The 24,891-nt window shown below is 55.8% G+C and overlaps 1 protein-coding gene across 8 annotated transcripts in view; it reads left to right on the top strand.

Moving 5' to 3' along the window:
- The window catches only part of ABLIM3 (actin binding LIM protein family member 3), a 52,963-nt gene that overhangs the window by 15,320 nt on the left and 12,752 nt on the right, over positions 1 to 24,891 (top strand). For 7 of the 8 annotated variants that reach the window (XM_027643611.1, XM_027643610.1, XM_027643608.1 and 4 more), the window contains exons 2-6: positions 16,548 to 16,688; positions 19,183 to 19,366; positions 19,767 to 19,879; positions 21,850 to 21,976; positions 22,089 to 22,182. In XM_027643611.1, the coding sequence (XP_027499412.1) occupies positions 16,548 to 16,688; positions 19,183 to 19,366; positions 19,767 to 19,879; positions 21,850 to 21,976; positions 22,089 to 22,182 (659 nt within the window). The remainder of the gene's footprint in view (positions 1 to 16,547; positions 16,689 to 19,182; positions 19,367 to 19,766; positions 19,880 to 21,849; positions 21,977 to 22,088; positions 22,183 to 24,891) is intronic. The other variant, XM_027643604.1, reaches the window with a different exon arrangement.

The following is a 24,891-nucleotide window of genomic DNA, read 5'->3' as shown; positions in this document are numbered from 1 at the left end:
TATGGTTTGCCAAGGCAGAGCAGTTACAGGAACAGCGACGTTCCCGTCCTGTGGTCCCACGTGGACAACCCGGCACGTCGTGGCTTCCTGCTGCCAGTGCTGCTCAGACACAATTGCTTCAGAAACAGTGCTGTGCCTGGCCATTCTCAGCCCTTGTCTTTGTGCTGGGGGTGGCAATGAGGGCAGCAGGAGCAGCTGTAGGCGACTGTGCCTCTGGAGCATCCCAGGCTTGCCCAATGCACAGGGCTGAGGGTGTGCAAAGAGGAGAGAAGCAGTGAGGGCTTTCAACAGTGTATGCCTGGGATTGAAACCGAGGTTGTCTTGGGCTTGGTTGAGTCCTGACCACCCCTGGGCCAGCTGCAGTGACTTTCCAAGCCTTAGTGTTGGTGGAAGGGGAGAGGGAAGGTGGAGACATGCTGCAGGGAGACGTGGCTGGCCCTAGACCAGTGGGACATGGTGCTACCAGCTCCCTTCAGAGCTGGAGGGAGATTCCAGGCATCAGCTAGGCTTTGTTTGTTTTGGGGGCCACACTGATTTATCTTCTTGTTTTTCCAACTAGTATGCAGCTAGGGCACTCCAGGGAGGGCAGAGAGAGCTGGATCAGTGTGGCAGAGCTCTGGTGATGTGGGTCCCTGCTGGAGAGCTGGTGGGAGCATGGAAAACCTCCTACTACCTTTCATTGAATGGGGTTTTGGTCCTCACCTGTGTTGCTAGGGTGCTGGCCCTCACAGCTGCCAAGGCTGATGCTGTTTAGAACACAGCACTCCCATCCCTGCTGCCTGTGCTGGGGAGCTGGGAGTGTCAGTTTGGGCTGTGATGGTCCTGGTGATGGGGACCGCACTAGGGGAGCGATAAAAGAAACGATGAAGCTGTTCAAATTGCTGGGAAGACATCTACTAAGATCTCCCCCTGAGCCTGGCTGGAGCCCAGCTGCTAATTATGGTGGTAGGGGAAATACACAAACATACAGATGGCAAGAAGAACAAAAACTGCTGTCTTTTAATAGCGAGAGCTTTTGTTTCCGGCCAACTGAAACCCACACATGGCAGAAGCTAAACATTAATGGCTTTGGGTGAGATCAGCCTCTGCGGGAGCTCTTGCAGAGCTCAGGAGGGATCTGCCCCTTCCAGGGCAGCAGGATGGACCCGAGCCTGCGGCAGCTGCCAGTGGAGGAATGGGGATGCCAGTCTGCAGTGGTGTCTGGCTGTGCACACCTACGTGTGCTAGAGACAGGCACAGGCAGGGCTTGCAGGTACAGGCTGCCAGGAGCCCCACACTGGCTCTGCACTGAGGTGGACCGTAACTACTCCAGTCTGCACTGCTTAGTGCATCCCTGCATGGCGGGGAGGGAGCTTCCTCCCTCTGAACCCACCTTTTACCTCTGGTAGATGGGTTGGGGCAGTGGCTCTCAGCCTTGGATGCTGCCACTGCTGTTAGTGCACCATGCTCAGGTGCTGCTGCAGGGAGAGTATCCCCTCTGAGGTACCCTTCTGCTGGCCCTCACAGTGTGTGCTTTTCAGAGGTTGTAGAAGATTCTCTGTCCAAGGGGTTTTACCACAACCACCAGCACTAAGGATGTGGTAGATGAGATGGACACTGGGCAGCAAGGGGCTGGTGATGTGTTTTCTACTACTGTCCTGAGGGTCAGCACCTCTGTCTGATGCCTTGTGCTGTCCTGCAGTGTTTGTGGTGCCTGAAACACCACAAGGACTGCCAAAGGAGGTGGTAGAGTCACCATCCCTGGAGGTGTTCAAGAAATGACTGAACATGGCACTCAGTGTTCTGGTCTAGTTGACAAGGTGATGATTGGTCAAAGGTTGGACTCCGATGATCTTGGAGGTCATTTCCAACCTAAGTGATTCTGTGAAACTTGTTGGTGGCCATTGGGCTCTCCCTGGCACAGGGCTGTCCCCCACTGCACCCCACCACTGGCAGAGCCCCGGTGCCTGCTGTGTTCCCCTCTCTGCCACCCATATGCATGGCCAGGTGTCTCAAATAAGCTCCATAGGGGGTGAATACAATCTTTTTATGACCACTTAAAGGCTCCATTTGCTACCTTTAACATAATTAGAGTGGGGATCACAATAGATTAAGGAAAGCAGTAAACACACTCTATACCACAGGGGTGTGCAGAGCTCTGCCCTGGAAGGGGTTTGCACAGTTTTTGCGGGATGCTCTGTATTAGTGCACTGCAGGAGTGTGTTTTGTCTCTTCTGATCCTGTGGTTTGCAGGGGGTTTGATGGTTCAGCAGGGCTCCAGGGGATGTGAAAGTAAGTGCCCTTCCTGCTGCAGCCCTGGGCAGTGTTGCCCCCACTACCAGGAGCACAGCTGAAAGAGATCCCAGTTGTTTTAGAAATCACCTTCCCAGGATATAAGAGTTGATAGAGGAATTTGGAGCCTGCTAGGGAAGCTCCTAATGGTGTTTTACCACCAGCCCTGAGCTGTAATTCATCCTCTGGAATGGGACTGGCTGGGGGGCGGCTGGTCTGGAGCCTCCCATCCCTCTGAGCACGTGCTGATGGCATTGAAATTGCTCTGTAATATATATCCCTTCCATGCATCCTATTTACGGGGAGATTGTCCCCTCTGTGACGCCAGGGCTTGCTTTGCCAGCTGTCACCCCCAGTCCAAATTCCCATTTCATTGCATTAATATCTATGCGGTGTCTCTGGATGGAGATCTGATTTCAGTTCACTCCCTGGAGTAGAAAGGGTTAAAAATAGCAAATCCAACACCCCTCATTCCCTGGCTATGACGCAGTCTCCCAGGTTGGAGTTACAATGCCAGCATGAATATGGTTTAAAATAAAACAAGTGAGTGTTCTGCACTCTGTAGAATAGGAGAAACAAGCTCCAGCCTGGAGAAATGACATGGAGAAGCCTCTGCTCTTCTAACCTGTGCTTGCAAAAGGCATGAGTCTTTCTCCTCCCTTGCAGTGCTTGTGTTGGCCGGATAAATGATGTTGCACACAGAGCGATTAGTGGAGTAATGCAGGAGGTTCTCAGCCCATCAGGGAATCAACCGATCTCAGAAGAAACCAGTAAGAAATGAGCTCAGTGCATTATGGTTTGGGGCTGTCTTTCCAGAGCATCACGTGCAGACCACCTTGCCAAGCATTGGCTGGACATTAAACTCAATGATCAGGGCAGGGATGTGCTGGACTCAGCAGCACTGAGGCCCCTTGGAAGTACCAGGGTGCAGGCACAGACTGACCGGGGGGATCCTCTCCCAAAAGTGGTACCAGACTATGTAAGCAACAGTCTGCTGCAAGGTGGCGGATTGCCAACCTGGCTCTGTCTCATCGAATGGGGCTGTCTCTCTGATCTGGCATAGAAAATCCTAAATCCCCACATTTTTCACTCTCAGACGCTGCCCTAGTTTAAAAATGTCAGCTCCTGGCTTTCTTTGTAATATTTTTAAATATAGCATCCTTTATGTTTTTGATGTATGCACCATATGTTTTGGAAACTGCAACAAAATCCATTGGACTCATGGGTGGAGGTTAAAGGGAAAAAGCATTTCCATACGGGAAGCTGCAAATACAAAACACAGCAGCAAACAGAAAATCCCTCCATGCATCAGCCAGAAATAAGCTCCTTTCTGTCCCGGCTGTCTCCGGCGCGTTCGTGTGCGTGCGAGGAACGAGCTTGAATGTTTCCATTGTGTCGGCTCCTGTCCTGGACACCCTGGCACTGACTCCACAGCCCCCTCTAAGGCCCTGCAGGAGATGCCACCGTGTCGGAGACCATCTGACAACTCCTTTGCCCTTTCCCTTCCTCAGAAAGCCCCTTTGCTACTTTCTGTTTGAGTTTTTTTTTTGGGTGGGTTTTTTTCAGCTGGGATGAGTCCCTCCTGCTAAAGCTCACCCAGGCTACTGCCTCTCTGATTGGTGGCAGTGGGTGGGCTTTGGCAGCAAGGGGAGAGTCCCCTGGGCTCCCAGCACTCCCACACAGCCCGGACTGTCTCCCAGCACTAAACACAGACTCTATTTAGCAGGAAATCTGGCCTCAGCAAAACGATGAGCTCAGGATTTTCATCTTTTGGCCACGACCTCAAGTTTAGACTCTTCTGCTACACACATCTGGCACCTCTCAACACTAGGACTCAAGAGTATCCCTTGCATGGACCCCCCCAAACCTGTCCAGCCCAGTTAGAGCTGAAAATAGCATTGTGTGGGCTGGGGCTGGGTCCAGCCCACAGTCAAGGTCGCTCCTCCTGTGTTCTCACAGGCTGAGGCTGCTGGGTGAGCTGTTTGGCTCTGGCTCACCCACTTGTCACGCCTCATGAATAAAATCCGGGGGAGGAGATGGGCTTTGGCCGGTGCGTGGCTGCCAAGTGAGCTGTCTCCCTCGAGACCACCCTGCCAGGTCCTCTCCCTAGGTGGGCAGGAGAGAGGCTGGGGTGGCCCAAAGTTTCTACTGGGAGTGGCAGCTCAGGTTTGGTCCCACGCTCAGAGGATGGGTGGGATACAGTGGCTGTGTGTACTGAGGCAGGGGGATGTCATAAAATCATGGAATGATTTGGATTGGAAGGGACCTTAAAAATCATCTAGTTCCCACTCCCTGCCAGGGGTAGAGACACCTTCCACTAGACCAGGTTGCTCAAAACCCTGTCCAGCCTGGCCACTGGGTGACCTCAGTGGAGGAGGGGACATGGGAAAGCCTTTCATATTTGCTCTTGCTCTGCAGCACTGGAGATTTGGGGCTGGGACTGTGTCACCCCACTGGACATGTGTGCCCTGGGTATGGCAAGGTCCAGCAGCATGGACAGAGGGAAGCTGCTACCTGGGGCTTGGCTGTACACTGCAGTGTGGTGTCCTCCAGAGTGTGTCCTCAGGTGGTCCTGCCCCACCTGGGATTCACAGAGGGCTGCCAAGTGCAGCCATTCGTCTCTGTGACTGCTCAGGTGGATTTGTGCTCACCCAGATCCCTCTCCCAGGGTGGGATATCTCTATTCCCACCTCAGCCCTGCTTTGAGACACAGGCAGAGCTGAAGCCCATGGATGTGCAACGTGCCTGTGTACATCATCCGCCTCACACCCCCTCACTTGTACACTGTTTGTTGCATCTATAACAGCTCAGGCAAGACTTTTTAAGCTGAACCAGATGTAAGGATGAAATCCTATCTTCAGCCTCTCAGCAGGGTTTTCTCCTCACCCGCCTCAAATAAGCCTTTTTGCAGCCCAAAATGCTGAGCTCAGAGAGTGCTGCACATCTGCTGGGCAGCAGCAGCCAGTAGGAGCAGTGGCAAATGCTGGCAGTGGGAACAGCCCTGGCACAGTGCCCGGCTGCACATGGCAGGCTTGGGATACCTCTGGCTGCAGGTTGGGGTTGAGATGTTCCAGGGGGATGAGTGTGGGGGCGAGAGGGCAGGAGTGTGTTTTTGGGCTCTTGCTGTGTTCCTGGCCATGTTGTCCTTGGCTTTGTGTGTAAAAGGCTGGGGTTTGTGCAGTGCCACAGGAGCCCAGTCTGTCCTCTCCTGGCAGGTGCTGTGAGGGCTCTGGACCTAGAGGGCTGTGACCCCCCCCCCGCCCAGTGCAGGGCTGGGATAAACAGCACGTGGCTGGGGGTTCTTGGCAGCTCCCTACTGGGTCCCGCATCTCTGTGTCACTCTGGGCTTCGCCCCTGCTGCTTATTGTTTCATCAGACTTCCTGATTTGCAGCTGACCCTTTGAATCAAGAGGCAGCCCTTCAAGAGGGAGCTGTTCTGGCTTCCTGGGCCCAGATCCAGCATCTCAGCAGCCTCCTGAGTGCTGAGCTGATGTGCTTATGTGCAGGTATCTGCTCGGGGCGTACAAGTGTGTGTGTCTTCCACCATGGTGTGGCATCTCCATCATCTCCTGCTGGTATGAGAGAGAGAGAGAAGAGCTCTGGGCAGTGCATGTGCTGTGGATTTGTCCCCTGGGGACATTGGTTTGCTGTCTACATCCTCCATCTCTCCTTCAGCTTTCACACATATGCCTCTCATTCCCTCTCCCCCATGGTTTCACTGCTCCATTTTTCTTGAAAGCAAAGCAAATGGACAGCTGCCTGTGCTCTTGGGTGGCTCTGCACAGCTCCTCAGTTTGTGCTGTGCAGCCTGGTGTGCCACCACAGTGTCCACTCCCCAGCCTCACCACTGAGGCAGCTCCCCCATCACTGGGCTGTTCTGGGACTCCTCTGTGAGCCTGACCTCATGTCAGAGCAGGATGTGAGCGGCAGGGCTGGGACCAGCTAAAGTCCTAAAGCAGAGATTTCAAGAGGAAGAAGGAAAGTGGCCTTCTGACTTGCAGAGGTTCAGAGCATCCTTGTTTCAGCCTGGGAAAGTGGCACAGCTGAGAATAGGGGACTGTTCTCAGCTGTCCTGCTGAGGACACACTGGGGCAGGACCTGGCACCAGCCCTCTGGCACCTGAGGACTGTCTTGCCATCCCCTTCTGTTTGGCATAGCTCTCTGCTCTGGGCTCGCTATGGCTCCTGCCCTGGGCAGCCATGCATTTCAGCAATTATTAATTAAAATGCAATCTATCCTTTCTCTTCCTCTCCCCAAGACACCAAGAACTACTAAAATATTCTCAGGGATAATAGGGAGGGGAATTAAATAGTTGCTCTGAAATTTGAGCTCTGCCTTTTGGAGATTTACTGCTGTTCCTAGAGCCTGTGATTCCCTGTCGAGCACTACATCTCCAGCCCCACACTCAGTGGAAATACCACACCTGCTGGGAAACCTGGGCTCTCCAGGTAGGATATGCAGGCAGCTGTGGCATGTTCAGTCAGCATATGAAGAGGGTACACCAGGTGCCGGGGGCTCTCTTTTCCACAAGCTTTCAGAGGGGCTGAACCCCTCGTCCCTCCGTGGTTCTCTGCACCACTTGGTGTTTTTGGGATGCAGCCTGGGATCCCAGGAAGACAGGCACTCTGGATGTGTGTTAGGATATTGTGTTAGGATGAGGATGTGTGTGTCATATAAGGAGTGGCTGAGGGAGCTGGAAGGGCTCATCCTGGAGAAAAGGAGACTGAGAGGAGACTTTTTCACTCTCTACAACCACCTGAATGGAAGTTATAGACAGGTGGGTGTTGGCCTCTTCTCCCAGGGAACAAGGGACAGGACAAGAGGAAATGGCCTGAAAGCTCTACCAGGGCAGGTTCAGGTTGGACATCAGGAAGAATTTCTTCACAGAAGGGGCTGTCAGGCATTGGAAGGGGCTGCCTAGGGAGGTGGTGGAGTCACCATCCCTGAAGTTGTCCAAGAAACAACTGGACATGGCACTCAGTGCTGTGGTCTAGTTGACAAGCTGGTGACCAGTCATAGATTGGACTCGATCTCAGAGGTCTTTTCCAACATAAATGATTCTGTGATTCTGTAAACATGGAGAGCAGATCCTGGTGCAAGCACTGTGTCAGGAGCAGAGGGAGCAGCAGTCACGATTTTGGCTGCAGCACTGAGTGCTGTGCCCAGGAGGGTGACCCTGGGAGGAGCAGCCCCAGGCCCTGTCCTGCCTGCAGGGAACACAGCTGGATCACAGCCTTCCTTCCCTCTCATCACCCAGTTCTTTCATGCTTCCTGCAAATGCTGCTGGGGGGACAAACATGTACAAGGTGGGGAGCAGCTGGCCCAGCACAGCAGGGCTGAGCATCCCACAGACCCTTCTCAGAGGGGGTCAAATGGGAGGAATTGCCTGGTGCTGTCTGGTAGTCATTGCAGAAAATCCCCAAATCCCAGTTCCATCCTGGCTGAGGGGCAGCTTGGGCCTGGCATGGGAAGGCAGGTAGCAGCCTCCCTTGGAGTTGCACCCCGTCTGGGGGTCTGTGGAGCCCAGAGCTCTGCTGGAAGGGGCTTCCATGATGCCTGCAGACAGGCCAGTGTGAGCACCAGGCATCCTGGCTGCAATTGCAGTTCAGGGAGATCTCGTTGCCATGACAAGCTGTACAACTATTATGTGGGAAAAAAAGATCCCAGAAGCACTTGTTGGAGATGGGAGAAAAGCAGCCGGTGTGGAGGGCACATGTCATGCCATGGGGGCCGTGCACTGATGTGGCTGCAAGCACAGGTATTCAAACACACCTGAACTTCTTATCTTCCAGTGTTATACCTGCAATGCCTCCTCCCTTGCTTCAGCCCCCTCCTGAGCTCTGTGCCCCTGAACTCCCACACATGAGGTGCACAGCCTCACTCCTGGCCCTTCGCCCTCCTCCAGTCTCCATGCAGCCATCCTGGCAGGGTCCTTTCAGGAAAGGGAAGGTGTTAGTTCTCCCAGGCAAATAGTGACAGCATAAGAGGAAATGGCCTGAAAGCTCTGCCAGGGCAGGTTCAGGTTGGACATCAGGAGGAATTTCTTCACAGAAAGTGTTGTCAGGAATTGGAAGGGGCTGCCCAGGGAGGTGGTGGAGTTACTGTCCCTGGACATGTTCAGGGAAAAACTGGACATGGCACTCAGTGCTGTGGTCTAGTTGACAAGGCGGTGATTGGTCATAGGTTGATGATCTTGGAGGTCTTTTCTAACCTAAATGATTCTGTGAAGGTCCCAGATGATGCCACAGCACTTGCCAGGCAGGGGAGGCTTGTGCCATAAAGCCCTCCACTTCTTCATTTATTTAGTTTCTGTGACTGGTGAGTGACAATTCAGCTTTAAAGGATGGTTCTGCAATAGGAGGTGAAAACCTGCTGGTGAAAACCCTGGTGCCTCTGAGCAGGCACTGCTGGTGGGATGAGAGCAGGGATAACAAGGGATGCAGCCCAGCTCTGGGCACTCTCCCATGGCATGGATCAGCGTGGGGCTGGGGATGCTGTTGAGCCTGTGGCAGGGCACTCACTCTCCTCCTTTGCCTGGTGAGTGGCAAAAGGACCTCTTTCCCTGGAGGAATGCTCTGGGTGTGAGTGTCGCTGCAGCCCCGTGCACGAGGATGCCATGTGTGGGCTGGTTCCCTGTGGTGGCCACTGCCGAGGAGGGTGGTTGGGAATTGTTGGGACACAATGTGCTTCCTGGCTCACCGGCTCTGGGCAGCTCAGGGCGTAGCTGTCAGGCTGGGGAAGCTCGTGAACTCTACACAAGGTTTTCTGTTGTCAGGCTGCTCTGCACTGAGCTTGTCAAATTTCCCTGCAGCTCCAAGAACTAGAAGAGCAACTTTTTCCTCTTTTTGTTGAGAATCTGGAAGAAATCACAGCTGCAGCAGTCAGTGCTTTCAGAAAACCAGGCAGATCCCAGGGCCCCTTTCTCAGGACAGGCCATGGTGCTGCTGGAATTGGGACTGGGGGTTCCAGAGGGCTTGCAGGTTCCTGCAGAGGGGAGGAGGTGAAACCTGCTGCAGCCTCAGTCAGCAGTGGGGTCTTTGGGTTTCCCTGGCACGTTCTAGCCCTGACTGTGCTGCCCGTGCTGGGAAGTAAACATCCTGCAGGCAGGCACAGGCAGCTGCCTGTGGCCAGGTCAGCGTGAGGAGACAATCACTGCTTCCTCCATGCTCACATTTGGAGGATAATTTCCATGAACGCAGCCAGAAATGAATTCTGCTGTGCAGAAAGGGCCCTCACTATTCACTGCTCCATCTTTTTTCCTTTTTCCTTCTATCCTCTTTATTTTTCTCCTTTTCTGTTTCTATTTACCCTTCTCCTTTGTCTCTTCCAACTGTGTTTTTGACCTCCCTCCTCGCTGTTTTTGGAGTGGTAGCAGTGTGGCCCCCTGCAAAGCAGCTCCCATCCTGGTACATTGTCCTGCCATGCCCATGTACAAAGCTTTGGCATCCCTTTGGGCACCTTCCCATGTCACTGGCCAGCCACAGAGTCTGTGCAACAGTGACAGTTGCCTCGTCCCAGTTCCAGTTGGACATGAGCTCTGGGGAACGCCCCAGCACTGGTTATTTTGCTTCCAGAGAAGTGCTGGGAGCTTGGATAGCAGAGCAGAGAAGCTGGTTCTGCTCACTCTGCTGCTCTGCCTGGGCAGCACTGGCCATGTGGTGCAGAGCACAGTGCTGCCAGCTCTTGGGGCCATGCCCACCTCCACATCCCCGTCCTTTCCACCCACTGTCCTGACAAGTCAGGGGGTGAGCCTGTGAGCATCCTGAGGTCCAAATCTGCAGTGTGCCCAAGAGTTGGGGGCTAGAGTGGGATCAGAGCAAACATCTGAGCTCCTCAGAAGCCTGTGGCAGGGGTTTTGCCCAGCTGATGGCCCTCCCAGAAGAGGCAGTGGGCCAGCTGGGGCACATGGGATGCAGTGAGGGTACTGTGGGATGGGAATGCAGGGCTGGCACTGCTGCCCTGCATCCTTGACCTACCCCTGCAAAGGAAGGACTTGCACAGAGCGTAGCTGCCTTTGTCCCCTGTGATATCCAGCCACACTCATTCAGGTCCTCCCCGCAACACCCAGCTAAAGAGAGTTCCCTCCCTCATATGATGCCGGTACTGGCCCAGCATCCCCATCCCAGCCTTGTCCTGCTGCTGGCAGCCCTGTGCCCTCGCCTGTGCTGGCATCTGCCTCTCCAGCTCACTGGTGGTGTCCTCGCAGCACCCACAGCTTGTTTGTGTCCTGTGTCACGCCAAGGAAGATGCACAATGCGGGAGTGACAGCGGTGGAGGGGGGGGGCAAGGGGACAGCGTGAGGCAGGTGGGAGCAATAATTGGTCATGATCTAATTAGGGAAGCCTAGGGCTGGATTAGGAGCTGCGACACGCTGTAGGTTTTTAGCCGTAAGCCGCAGATGGCTTTGCCTGTGAGCCAGGAGAGGAGAGGAGAGGCTGGCGTGGACTTGACGGGGGTTTGTAATCTTGCCTGCACGACACTCCGAGCTGACTAACAGAGCTGTTTTCTGATGGCTTGGAAATGTCTCAGTGCCTGCTCTGCGTGAGGTCCCCACTGCTCCCAGCCCACGCTCCCTGCACTGCCCCACTCCCTGCCAGTGCCTGTCCCAGCCCACTCCTGTGCCACACGCGTGGGAACAGCAATGGGTGCAATGTAAACGTTCCGAGCAGCAGCTGGAGCTGCTCCAGGCTCAAACTATCCCACAGCAGATCCGTGGTACCTGTCCTCAACCCATACCTTTATTGGAAGAACTTGGCCTGCTTAAAAATGTAAATATTAAGTAAGGAGCCATGCGATGCTTCTGGATTTTACTTAAGGGAAGGATCAGAAGAGAAAATATTTTGTCCAAAGGTAAATATATCATTCTCTCCTTGATCGAAATGACTTTTATCTGTGGAAGCTCAATGGAAGCATTTGCCTGAGCACCAAGATGTCCATGCAGATGTCACAGCAGGTGTCAGATTCACCACCAGAGCTGAGCATCCCAACTGCTGGACTCTTCACTTATTCCAGGCTGATCCTTCAACTGAACCCCTTACCCAGCTCTCCACCATTCCCCACCATCACCTTCTCAGCAGGGAGCTGGGGTGGACAAGCAGCCACGGTGGTTGGAGCAGACACATTTCCACATGCCAGGGTCAAGGGCAGCCCCCCAGGACCCAGGCTGAGGCTCTACCCATGCCTGCCTAAAGGACCAGCATCATTTGGCTCCAAGCCTGTCTTTCTCTTCCTCCCCAAAGCATTTTTATGGCTGTGGCCAAGTTCTCTGGCTGCTGCAGGACAACAGGCAGGAGCCCTGAGCCCTGCTGTTGATGAGAAACCCATATCCCGTGGCTGCTGGAGGTCCCACCCTTCCTCCCTGGCCACCCCTGGGACGAAGCATAGCTCCTGCCTGGAGGGGAAATCCTCCCCCTCGCCCTCACCTCCCGTGGGGCTTGGAGCCAGCCAGGTCACCCTCAGTACCTGCTGCAGCAAGAGGATTTGGGGTGCAGGCTCCCAGAGTGCCACCTTTTTGTCCCCATATCCCAGTGGAGGTTTCTTTTACAGCCCCCTTGCTCTCTGCCCCCAGCCCAGCACACTGTGTCCCATCACCGGTGCTTCACCCCAGCCTCTCCCTTAGCCTCCAGTGCTTCCAGCAAAATTCCTTTCTGGCCAGTCATTGCCGCCCCTCAGCCTTGACGCCTGTGGGACTGGTGTGCTGGCAGGGCTGGGCTTCCTCTTCCTGAGCCGCCCCAGCCCCACCACGCTCCCGACCCCCTCCTCACTTTCACCCAGTGCCATGGCATTGGCCCTTTCCTGGGGGCACGAGGGCACAGGGCCTGCCAGCTGTGCCCACCCCAAGGTTCAGGAACCCAGCAGGGGTGCCCGGCTTCCCTCACCCTCCCCGGGGCAGCCCATCCCACACGCAGCGGGTGCCACGGTAGTCCCACCACCCCCAGTGGGTTTCTGTGAGAGGATGATTTACAGCCCCCGTTTGGGCAGGGATTGTGCAGAGGATGACTGGTGAATCGCTCACTGTGAGGCAGCCGGGAGGAGTGGGAGGCAGTGGCTTCTGGAAGGGAGCTCAGCCCCGTGGAGGTGTGAGGACTCCTGCCAACATCATCTGCCTAGCAGCACTGCTGCTGCTGCTCCCCCTCCCCTCCCAGCATCCAGCCCAGCTCAGGTCTCACATCCAGCATTTCTGGAGCTGAACCCCTGCTGACACCCACATCTTCCCTACACGCAGCCAGCATCCACTTGTTCACCTCTCGCTGCATGTGCCAACGCTGCCATGCCCCAGCATCACCCCCTGGCACCCACAGTTCCCTTCAGCTTCCCACAGTGGCACTGCCTCTCCTTATTAATTTCAGGATGAATGCTTTGCTTTTCCACAGTCCCCCTTCACCTGTGGCTCTCCCAGCATTGTGCAGATATTAATTACTGATAATTAATTAAGTCAGGCATCCCCATTCCCCTGTGGAGATGCTGTCTCATAAACAGGCTGACAGCAAACACAGTGTCAGGGCAGGCAGAGCTGGGTGGGAGCTTCCAGTTCCTGTTGCTAATGATCCAAACCCCACGTGCAGCAGCTTCTACCTGATAGACCTTCGTGGAGGGCTAGTGGGCTGGGAGGGGGAGATAGGTGGGAAACCAGCAGCACCTGGTTTGGTCTCAGCAAGGTAGGATGGATGGATCTTTTTTGCCTCTGGCTGCCTCTGTGCAGCTTCTGCTCCTGGAAACTTGCTCCTAGTTTGCTGTGGCTGTGGGACATGGGGCTGCCTGGGTAGGAGAGAGGGGAGCCAAACTCCTGGTGGAGCTTGTTTTGAGCCACCTTGTTGTTTGCATTGGTGTTGAGCTGCAAACCCTTCAAGATAGATGGGAATTATCCTCTGTCAACCCTGAAGGGTTCAGAGCGTTCCAGAGTCAGCATAAGGGTTCAGCATTTCCCCATCCCACTGCTTCTCAGTGGAGGGCTGGGACTCAGTGCAGGAAGAGGACAGGAAGACAAACAAGGTTGTTGACCCTTCTGAAGTGAAGGAGGGGGATTGCCCAGGGATGCACAGCAGGAACTTGCAGTTTGCTCACTGCAGCATGGCTTGGAGGATCCCTTGGGTAGGGTTGCTCTGCTCTCCTGGGTGACAGAGCTCCTCTAGGCAGCCATGGTGTTGTTTGGGGGTCTCTCCCCTGCCCAGGTCACTCACTCCCTCACTTGTGTGCGGCTGCTGCTGCCTGACCCTGAGGCTGCACGGGGCACCAATCCCTGACCGGAGGTGCCACCTTAATCCGGATCAGTGGGAAATCTGTCGAGTGCCCACGCAGCCCCGTGGCAGCTCACTGCCACTCCTGGGGCTCTGCAGATCAAGAGCCAGCTGGGACATGGGCACAGCCCTGCAGGAGCCTGGCTCTGGGCAGCCTTTCTGTCTGAGTGTGGAGCACAAATGCATTAATTGTTGGACGGAGCCAGCTCGCCCAGCAGCCGCTCCACAAGCAAAAGCAGGAGCAAACCGGGGTGAGATTAAGGCATTCCTTGGGCAGCTCCCACCCCCTTGCCCTGGCCACTGCATCTCGGCCTGCAAGGCCACTAATGCTACTTACATTATTACTGGATTATTTGGGTGTAATGAGCTTTGCCCCGCTCAGCTGTCCCTCTGCTGAGGGCTGTACTGATGTGTAATACTTCCTGCGCGAGGCCACGAGGCGGGCAGCTGCCGGCTGGAAAACAAGCAGAGCCCCAACAACACAATGCGTTAATGTTCCCGGACAAAATTCCAGCATGGGCTGGAGGTTAATCACAAATCAGGGAGCTTTGGGTGTAGCGCTGAACAAAGCCAGCGGGCGGGAGGGAGATGGTTCCCTAAGCCGGGTCCTGCCCCGCCTCCACGGGCACAGGCAGGAGCGACCGTATCAGTTCCATCTCTTTCTGTGGTGTAACACAGCTATAACCATCTCTTCCATCCTTGGCTCCTTTTCCTCTGCCTTCCTCCCATCAGACCTGCCGATGCAGGGGCTTGGCAATGTGTTGCTATGGACACCAGGAAGTTTTTCCCTAGAGACCAGAAGCCCGGAATAAGTGATGCCTGCATTTTCTGACATAGGGTTTGTTTTTTTTTTGTTCCCCTTTTTTTATTATCGATGTTTGTTTAAATGTTGATTAATTCCCAGCTTTTCCTCCCACCTCTGTCATGCTTTTCTCACCGAGCTTTGTGGATTTCCATGGCTGTGTCCAGGGCTTGGCTTCTGCTTCATTCTGGGCCAGGGCGTGAGCACTGGGTGTGTGGGAGGAAGTTTCAGTGCTGTAACTCTTGCTCTGCTGGAGACCCTCACAGAAAAGATCCCCCATTTATTCCAGCCTCGGGAGATCCTGTTGGTCTCCCCAGGCTACTGCAGAGCTCATGGACACACACCACCACCAGCAGCTGCCACAGGAGGTCCTGGATTCCTGCTCCCAGGGCTTGTGCCTCTTGGCAAAACATGCTTGCGAAAGCGTGGGTAGAGGTACCCTGCTCCCTTCATTGTGTTTGGGAGCTTAAAGTGATTAGGTTTAGACTAGTTAGTGTCTCTACTGATCTGAGCTCCAGGCCTGATTCCCATTTGTTGCTTCTCTGTTGGCACTTGGTATCCTTTAGTGCCTGTATTGGCCTCTGAGAGCTCTTGGCCTACAAAAGCACGATCAGGAGGGAAGTCCCAGCAGCTTTTGGAAGGCTGGAGCCTGAACTTTGCAGCAGGGCACTCACAGGAATGTACCTCAGCTTCCCTTGCAGCCCTCAGGTCGAGCTTGGTGAGGCAGCCTCTCCCCAGCAGCTCCACAGCCCTGGGGATGGAGCAGTGGTCAGGGAGGGTCAGCCCATTTCCCAGAGGGAAGCAGTGGTGCATGTCTGCAGAGTGTATCTCTGGGCAGTTGGCATGCAGAATAGGATTTTACTGTGAGACAGTCTCAATGTCATTTTGACTTCTCATTCTTTGCTTTTGAAGCTAATAATGGGCTGCTTCTGTTCCCTGTCACTTGATCTGCCCCTCAGTGACCGAGGAGCCTCTGATGAGTGATCTCCTCTGTCCTGTGCCCCTTATTCCCAGCTCTGGAGGGACTTCACAGACTGGCTTTCAATCAGCTGCTTCTCTTGTTCCTGGGAATGCAGTTCAGCACTGGGTCAGAAAATCTCTGGCCCATTGAAATGCTGCCTTTTGCTGCTCGAGTTGCCCAAGTCGTGACTCTCTCTCAGAAATCTTACAGCAAATAAGCCCTGTGCTGCTTGGCCCCTGCCTGCAGGGGCTGGCATGGTGTCAGCCTGCCCAGACCTCCTGCACAGCCCAGGCATTTGAAGGTGGGGCAGGGAAAGCAAGAACTGCTCGGTATCATGTTTTCTGTGTGTGTTTGGGGGTTTTGTTGAGGCAGCAGAAAGATCCCCTGCTCCATATGGATCCTACCCTGGGTCGTGGGGTGAGGCTGCTGAGCATCACCTTCGTGGTGTTCTGCAGAGCTGCTGGAGGGGGATGAGGAGTGGAGGTGAGTCTCTGGACTCTCTGCAGCAGGAGAAAGATGGCTCTTGCTCACAGTTCTGTGGGAGCCACATCGCCCTCCCCTCCCCTGTGGCCCCCAGCTCAGCACAGAGCCCGCACGCGCCATGGTGCTGTTCCGGAAGGAGCAGCGGGGCTGGGATGCTGCTCCTTGCTGAGGAGGTGAGAGTCCCACCAGGGCCAAACACTCAATTGCCGTGATGTTTGAAAGCTCCTTGAAAAATTACTTCTTCTTCCAGTTCCTAACCAAACAAATGGAAGCTCAAAAAAAACAGCAGTTCCTTCCCCTGCTGCTGCCAAATCGGTGCTCGCTGGGCTGTTTCTGAGCAGGGCAGCAGCAAGCCAGGGCTGCCTGAGGGCTGAGCAGAGCAGTGGGTAGCTGGTCCCTGTGTTGTCCTTCTGCACCTGCTTAGGAGACAGGAGAGCATCGGGGGAGGCATGCTTGGCTTTGGGGCAATGCTGCAGGTGACCTGGCTGTCCATGCAGGGACAAGGAGCAATGCTTGGGCACTTGCACTGCAGACCAGTGAGCCAGACATGGGACGTGGCTCTTTTGTGGGGCAGGGAAATCCCAAATCCAGAGAGGGATGGGCACCCAGCTCAGAGTCGCTGGGTGCTGTCCTTTGCCTTTAGTGATGGCCCGATGTCCGGCAGCCGTGTCGCTGTCACCAGAGGGGTCTTTGGCAGCTGCCCAGCAGAGGTCAGTGCGGTGACACCCAGCTGTGTCCCAAATGCTAACAGACCCCTCCCCTCTCTTGCTTTCCCCTCCCTCTTTTCTGCCAGCAGTTCCCTATCAGCAAAACCCCTACACCCCTGGGAGCAGCTCCTCCGTGATCCAGTGCTACCGCTGTGGGGACACCTGCAAGGGCGAGGTGGTGCGTGTCCAGAGCAATCACTTCCACATCCGCTGCTTCACCTGCCAAGGTAGGTGGCCAGGTTGCCCCACAACCCCAGGTGCAGTTTGGAAAGCAAAATTCTGGGGACAGACTTACCTGGCCCACTGAGATGTGGTCACATGCCCAGGGGTGGCAACTTCCTGCAAGGGGGAAGTGACATGGCACAGGTGGGAGGTAACAGCACGGTGCCCCTGCCTGATGCCAGAGCCAGAGGCTATGAAGGGATGGCCAAGACCTAAGCAATGTCACTACCCTTGAGCAGCCTCAGTGCCAGCAGTGTGCAGGTTACAAACATGCCCATGGCCCACCTGTGATGTGGCTGGACCACCACCTCCTTCAGCTGCCTGCTCCCAAATCAGGAGGAGGAGGAGGGAGGTATTGCCAGCCTGGCTGAGAGGCAGCGAGGTGATACTCGGAGTGGCTCCTGATGGGGTTGGAGCTGGGTGACAGATCACTACCACCCACCCAGGAGACACGACTGAGGTGTCGTGGGATGTCAAGGGATGCAGCTGGGACTCGGTGGCCCTCAGGGCTGGCAGAAAGGGAGGAGAGAGGTTGCTTGGATCCTCCCTGAGCGCCAGAGGAGAGCTGCAGAGCTGTAAAGCTAATGGTGCAGAGCTGTTGTGAAGGGCTCCTCAGCACCTTTATTAGAGCAGCTGCTCTTAGCCAGGCCAGTGGCTGCTTCTGTAGGCTGTAAAACATCCCATTTCAGGCCTTTTTAAAGGTCTCTGGTCTTCCATGCTCCCAACACTTTGTACTAAACAGGACATAAATCCCCATCCCCTTGGCCATACTTTGCTGCTCTGTCCCAGAGAACAGCTGGTTTGGCTGCAGGGGACACTTCCCTGGATGGTCCTCACTCCTGCTGTGGCCCTGTCCCCTGTGGCATGGGCAGCCCCGGATCTCTGGGAGAGATGTGGGTCCCAGGCTGCCCTTGGGGCTGACCTACACCTGCAGGACACCGTGCTGAGCATCCTGCCCTTACCCAGCTCAGACATGGAGGATCCAGCAGGAGCTGAGCATCCAGACAAAGAGCTCAGACAGCTGCCAGCTTCAAAGGGCCCAGGAGCCAGCAGGGAGAGCCTGGCAGTGCTCACTGCCCGATTTCCAAGTGAAAGGGAATATATAATGAGAGGAAATCCTCCTGTCTCACCTTCCCTCACCTCCTGCCACCTCTGGCTGGCTACTGCCAGCTCCCACAACTGCCTGTCCCTGCCATGTCTGCTGGAGCTTGGCATGGGAGTGCAGCCCTGGGATGTCCTGTGGGTCCCAAAGCAAACAGGGCATAAACCAGCTTCATTTTATCTTGCTGCTGCTTCCTAATGCTGTCCCAGAGCTGGTGACCTGTCCCTTGTTGATGACAGGCTGTTTTGGAGAGCAGTGGGTGCTGGCCCTATACCCCTCAAGTGGGTACTCACAGCACCAGGGAGCAGCTTGGCCAAGGGATGCTCCAAAGGAAAGGAGCTGCATCCCTGCCCCCATGGGCCCTGCAGCAGTGGGTCCAGCTGTCCCCTGCCACCCTGGGGAGGGTGGCTACTGTGTGGGCTGGCCAGCTACTGTGTGGGCTGGCCTGCAGGTGCAGGCAGGGTGTGCAGGGACAGGACAGAGGGGTGCTCAGGCCTGAAGGGTAAAACAGAGACCAAGATGGGCTGTGCCAGCAGGTGCTCAGTCGCTCTGTAGTCCCCCCTCCACCCCATCACCCTGCAGGATGGGTGATGGGCATTGTGCAAAGGCCCCAGGACCTGGTCCCTGTGCCAGGGCAGATGTGCCCTCTAGGGTCTGATGCTCTCGAGGTCTCTCTGGATGGAGAACTCGTAGGAGAGAAATGACGCTGAGGCTGGGGCTGGCCACGTCTCCTTGGATTACTGTGATGGGCTGTGCACCACCCACGGTTCCCACAGCAGGGAAGGAAGCGAGGTTGGGCTGGACACCTATGGAAAAACAAGCACTGAGAGCTCCAACCCCAGTGTGTCCCAGGACCTGTTCCCATTAGGGCACAGCTTCATGTCCAGGTCAGGGAGTGGGGATGGCTCATCACAGAGGCAGCCCCAGGGCATGGAGAAGACCCCTCCCTAGTTGTCCCTAGGGCATTCCCAACTCTTTGCTAGTCCTGTGCTCAGCTTCCTGACACAATGAGAATGTCAAAAGGAGGGGCTGAGCCTCAGCCAGGTGCAGTGGGTCCAGGAGGGGATGCCACTGGCCCTGCCAAGCTGTTTGTTCGTGGTGCAGGGGGGGCTGTAGAGGTTTCCTCCCAGCCCTGGGATTTCCTCTGGGAGCGCCCAGCCCTGCTGTCCAGGCAGTACCATCCTGCACCCTGCCACAGCCCAACACTGACATCTTGTGGTGCTGGGAGAAGGCCCCAGCCCTCTGGTGGGAAGGGAAACCCTCTGAGATACCTGCAGGAAGCTGTGTCCCCAGGGATGCCCTGGAACTGCTGCTGGAGAGGCAGCAGAAGTGGGCTCAGGGATCCTGGGCTGGACCTGCCCACTGTCCCCATGACGGGTGCGTGTCCTCCCCTCCAGTGTGCGGCTGCGACCTGGCACAGTCGGGCTTCTTCTTCAAGAACCAGGAGTACATCTGCACCCACGACTACCAGCAGCTCTACGGGACCCGCTGCGACAGCTGTGGGGACTTCATCACTGGAGAGGTCATCTCCGCCCTGGGGAGGACCTACCACCCCAAGTGCTTTGTCTGCAGCACCTGCAGGTGAGTGGAAATCGTCACCAAGCCTTCATGATCCCTTGGAGAAGCCTTGAGCAGCTCTTGGCTGTGCACCAGACAGAGGGGTCTTCGTTAGCCTGCAGCCCCTTGTGCCCCGCTCAGCATCGCAGCAGGCACTTCCTCTGTGTTCTCTAAGTGGAAACCCTTGGGAGGCAATGAAATGGTTCTAGCCGTTCCCTTTGCAGCCTGGAGACCTCCCTTGGTCCTCCCAGCCCAGTACATGTGCACCCTTGCTGCCTCCCCTCGTAGCCCTTGCCTGGAAGCCCCTCTGCTCCCTGGCACTGAGGGTCCCGCTGGCCCCTGGGTTGGGAGCTCCCAGGCAGCCCCAAGCACTGCATGCATGGGAATGAGCAGCTCACACCTCCCCCCCTCTCCTTGGCCACAGGAAGCCCTTCCCCATCGGAGACAAGGTCACATTCAGCGGGAAGGACTGCGTCTGCCAAAACTGCTCCCACTCTCTCATCAGCACCAAACCCATCAAGATCCACGGGCCGAGCCGTAAGTTGACTGCTCTCCTGTTATGTGATGGCTACGAGGAGTGGGACCTCATGCCTGTGGACAATGCTTGGGGAGGGTGACAAAACAGGCTTAGGGGCCACTGGTGTTCACAGAGGTTTCGGAGGAGGAACAGGGTAGTCCTGTGGCTCCACCCAGGATTGCAGGTCACTGCTGGTTTCGGAAACTCCCTTGGCCTGTTTGTGACCTGGGCAGGTGCCACCACCCTGGCGGGTGCTGTCTGAGGTCATGGAGAGGTTTTGGAGCTGAGTTTGCTCTGAGTCAGTTGCTTTGTGCTCAGCTGCACCAAGGTCTGTGTCCAAGTGCAGACCCTGGGACTACTCACCTGACTGTCCTGGCGCTGGCATTCCTTGCTGCCTCTACAAGTACTGAAAGGCTTTTTACACTCATCCTCTTGCCGTGATGAACCCCTGCTAAAACTCAGCTGCAGCAGTGGACAAGCTCTTTTGGGTGGATTTGACCTTGCTTTTGACCTCAGGTTGGGATTACCTTCCCTTCATGCCATGCTTGGCAAGCCCTGGAGATCGGTGCCTGAAGCAGAGTCCTGCAGACAGGGCCAGAACCAGGACTGTGGTCACTCTGTCACCATGGCGGCACTGCTGGTGGCTGCGTGGGTTGACTTACAAGTTGGTGCCCCTAGGAGCCCCCCCCTCAAGCTGCCTCCCCCCAGCTCTCACCACGGCCTTGACAGAATTAAGACATGTGACAGGGTTCAAATGAGCCTCAGCCAGAGGACAGGGATCCATCCACCTTCCTCCATCGCACCCTGAGCTGCCCAGAGCCAGGCTGTGCCTGATCCACAGCAGCCACTATCTCCTGTAGCAGTGCCAGGGCAGCCACACGCTCTGCCTCTCGCCTTCCTCTCCCTTCCCATCCCATCCCCTTCCCACCAGTGCTCCTCCCTGCTGGGGTTACCTGAGGGCACCATGCTTTATTCATGGACAGCTGCAGGCAGATGTAGCCTGCCTACTGCATGTGTCACTCACAGCCCCAGTCACCCTGGCAGTGCCACCCAGAAGGGTGGCAGGGGAGGTGTGTGGGCTGGAGCCCATGCTGGTGCACTCTGCAGGGATGGCATCCCTAGGAGGAGGATGTTGAGCCTCTCTCTGCAGCTCCAATCCTGCGAGCAACTCCAAACCAGAGAGAGGAAATGGATCCTGGCTCAGCTTGCTTTTTTCTAGGGGTCACAAATCCTCCCCCCTTAGCTTTGTCCAGTGGGCGGGGACTTGGCACAGAGTAGCTTGGGATGGGCTGAGTGGAACAGCCTGTCTGCTCCTGCTACCTGTGCAGTGCCATGGCACAGAGGGGGTTAAGGAGAAATCCCATCCGGGCAGACCTGCTGCCCAGGGGGAGAAGAGGACAAGGAAGAGTCAAGGTCAGGCGTCCGAGGCCCATGTGCTTCCTGCTCCCAGCCTTGATGGGAGCCAGGGGAAGCAGGGAAGGAAGGGAGTCTCGTAAATACTGCAGCGGGGCCGGACGTGGCTGCCGGAGAGCACAGCCCTTCCTCTGCCGCGCTCGCTGCCGGACACTTCCCACTGCTCCTGCCTCGAGGCAGCCCCTGGGGACCTGCCAGGACAGCATAGCCCCTGGCCCTGGCTCAAACTTGTCACCCAGCGGGGAGACCCAGCTCTGTGCTGTGGTGGGTGCATGGCTGGGTGCCAGCAGTACCACAGAGGTGCCAGCTCCAGCCTTCCTCCTGGTTCGTATGCTGGGAATAAGCAGAGGTGGTGTATTTCCATAAAGAAATGATCCCCAAGAGGCTACCCCTGGAGTGGTCTCAGGAGCTGGGTGTTTATAACAGCATCATCCCTAGTGAAGTCCTCTGGGGCAGGGTTTTCCTCTGGATGTGCCAGGTTGGATGACTGGGGTGCCTTGGTGTGGGCCAGCAGATTTGGGTGTTCCTGCTGCACTGCCATGGTCCCACACTCCCCCCCCCGCTTCTGTGTCCCCAGACTGTGCTGGCTGTAAGGAGGAGATCAAGCAAGGCCAGTCCCTCCTGGCCCTGGAGAAGCAGTGGCATGTCAGCTGTTTCAAGTGCCAAACGTGTGGGATCATCCTCACTGGCGAGTACATCAGCAAGTGAGTGCCACCTTCCTGGCAGCACTACCAGGCTCTGCCCTGAGGGGCTGGAGCTGCAGCAAGGGACTGTTCACTCACCCACTGCTAACCCCTTCTCCTCCCTCTCCCACAGGGATGGCATCCCATACTGTGAGTCTGACTACCATGCCCAGTTCGGCATCAAGTGCGAGACCTGTGACCGGTACATCAGTGGCCGGGTCCTGGAGGTGAGTCCTGGGGCCACAGCCGCCCCATCCTGGTCTGTAATAGGGACATGCCTTGGGGAGGTGTGGGAGTTGCCTAATCCTGCCCCCCTGTCATGCTACCCTCCATCTCTGGGGGCCATGGCTCTTCCTGCAGCAGGTGTGTGGACACACCTTCTCTGGAGAGTGGGAGTGGGGAAGGAGCACCAGAGCTTAAGAGAGGTGGCTTGGACACCTGAGCTCTGGAAACAGCCAGAGTGGCTTGGATGTGGTGGGACATGTCTGGAGCCCAAGATATGGGGACATTAGCCTTAAACAGCTGCTGCCATGCCTGGCTCTGGATGTCCCCAGCACACTCACCCCAGCCTGCTTTCTGAGCCCATCCGTGTGCCGGCAGCCTGCCTGTTGCCTTGGAAACATATCCAGCACGGCTGCCCGCTGCAGAGCCTGGGTGAGGGGCTGCAGCACCCTACCCATGGGCAGCAGTCCCCATGGCAGACTCCTTTGCAGGGCAGCAGTTGGAGCAGGGGGTCTCCTTCAGTGGTCCAAATCAGAGGGGGCTTTGCTCATCGCATTGCTGGACAGTAGGAGCTGCTCTGGCAGAGCCACAGAGAGATGCAGGGATTCCACAGGGATCCCACAGCAAGTGTGTTTTGGGTGATGATGGGGCTGCACAGCCAGTGAGGGGAGTAAGGGTTGCTGTTGGGGAGGGACAGAGAGGTCCATCAGGGCTGGTCCTTCCTGGCAGCCAGGTGGTCACCTCCTGCCTGTGGCTCCTGCTCCTGGAAGTGGCATGTCTGTCATGCTTTCTGTTTATACCCCAATGTATGCAAGGGGGAAAAAATCCAGTCTGAGGGTAACCCAAAGGCTCAGGAGGCTCAGAGAAAGATGTCAGAAGGAAGCCTGTTGTGATTTTAGAGCCCCTGATGATACTATGGAGCTGGGCTGTGGTGACACGAAGGCAGCAGTGCTGAAAGCTTTCTCAGTCACTCCTGAGACCTCCCTTTCTGCACAGTTGAGCAGGAGGGAAGGGCTCCCACATCTCTGTCATCCCCAGATTGCAACAGTAGGAAGCTGTATCCCAAAATCACAGGTACCATGACTCCACAATGAAGCCACAGGTGCTGTGGGCTGGATGACTGACTCTGTAGGTCTCCAACCTGCTGAGGGTTGTTCCAGGACATCTCCAGCCTGTTTCACTCACAGTCTACCAAGAAACCATCACCCTCTCTGGTCCTACCGGCTGGGCTGGCCTGGGAACACCCAGCCTTCCAAGGAACCTCTCTGAAGCTGGGGCCAGTTGATAGGAACCTTTCAGCATCTTCCCCCTCTCTGGGGAGCTGCCTCTGCCTGGGAAGGCTTTCTGCTGACTCCAGGCTTCAGCAGCAGTCCCAGCACTGGCTGCTGGGAGCATGAGCTCAGCACTGCAGCAGCTGCCAGGGGCTGGCTGCCCATCACAGGGTCACTTCATCAGCAAATGTCTGAATGGAGCAGGGCAAAGCCAGAGGCTCCCCAGACATCAAATCCCTGCTGCTGCTCCCCTGGGAAGTCTGGTCCCCAATAGCCCCGTGCCAGGATAGAGCACCCTCAGCCACCCAGAAGTGTGAGCAGAGGGGGGGTGTTAACGTAGTACAGGACGTTCAGTGTGTGAGGGGGGTAAGAAGAGTCAGAGGGGACCTGAGACCCCTGTCATAGAATCACAGAATGGGTTGGGTTGGAAGGGACCTTAAAGATCATCTTGTTCCAACCCCCTGCCGTGGGCAGGGGGATCTTCCACTAGACCTGATTGCTCCAACCCCTGTCCAACCTGACCTTGAACTCTTCCAGGGTTGGAGCATCTGTTCCAGGTTCAGGGACCATGCAGCCCACTCTCCTTACCCTCCCTAGTATGTGCTTGCTCACAGTATTGAATCATCTATAAATCCAGAGGCTTTAATTGTCTTTTCTGTCAGAGTGTGAAATGGAAAGGGTGCCTTTAAATAATTTTAGGCATTAAGGAGGCTCCTCATGCTATCCCAGCAGCCTTCAGGCATTCCCAACTGCTCCAAGCTGTGCAGCCAGGCTTGGATGATTAATGAGTCTTTAAGGGACCCAAGTGATAACAAGCAGTTATCCCTTGCAGCCTCTACCAGCCTTGTAAAAGCTGTAGCATTAAACAATGCAAAAGCAACAAGGTTTGTGCATGGTTTGGAGGGTTGCTGCTCAGGAGGAGTGCAGGTGTTGAGATGTTGAGTGGCTTTTGGAGAGATCTGTGATGAAAAGCAATTTGGGACTGGGCTGGTACATACCACAGGGGAGCAGCCAGTCTCCCTCCACATGGCATCTTAGAATCATAGAATGGTTTATGTTGGAAGAGACTTTAAAGCTCATCTCATTCCAACAACTTGCCATGGGCAGGGACACCTTCCACTATACCCATCCAACCTGGCCTTGAACACCCACATCCTGATCTGCAAAGCATCCCCTTTTAGCACAGTCTGACCTGTGACAGCAGTTAGGAAAAGGTGGATATGTATGGGGTTTTTTTCCTTACTGTCAGCACAGCAAGCTGTTGAGGATACTGGTAGAGTCCAAGAGCCCTTCCCAGATTCAGAGAGGGATGGGGGAAGGAGGAAAGGAAGAGCGGTCCAAACTCATTTCCCCTGCCTGCACTGAAACCTTCCACTCATTTTGGTTATAAACTGGAGGGGGAAGGCCACTGGCTGCCATTTGCACCCCAAGGACACTGAATTC

The sequence above is a fragment of the Corapipo altera genome, unplaced genomic scaffold (genome assembly GCF_003945725.1).
Source record: "Corapipo altera isolate COAL_440 unplaced genomic scaffold, ASM394572v1 75, whole genome shotgun sequence".
NCBI classification, from domain to species: Eukaryota; Metazoa; Chordata; class Aves; order Passeriformes; family Pipridae; genus Corapipo; species Corapipo altera.
The sequence above is the reverse complement of the archived record's forward strand: the minus strand, read 5'-3'. Positions and strand labels throughout refer to the sequence as shown.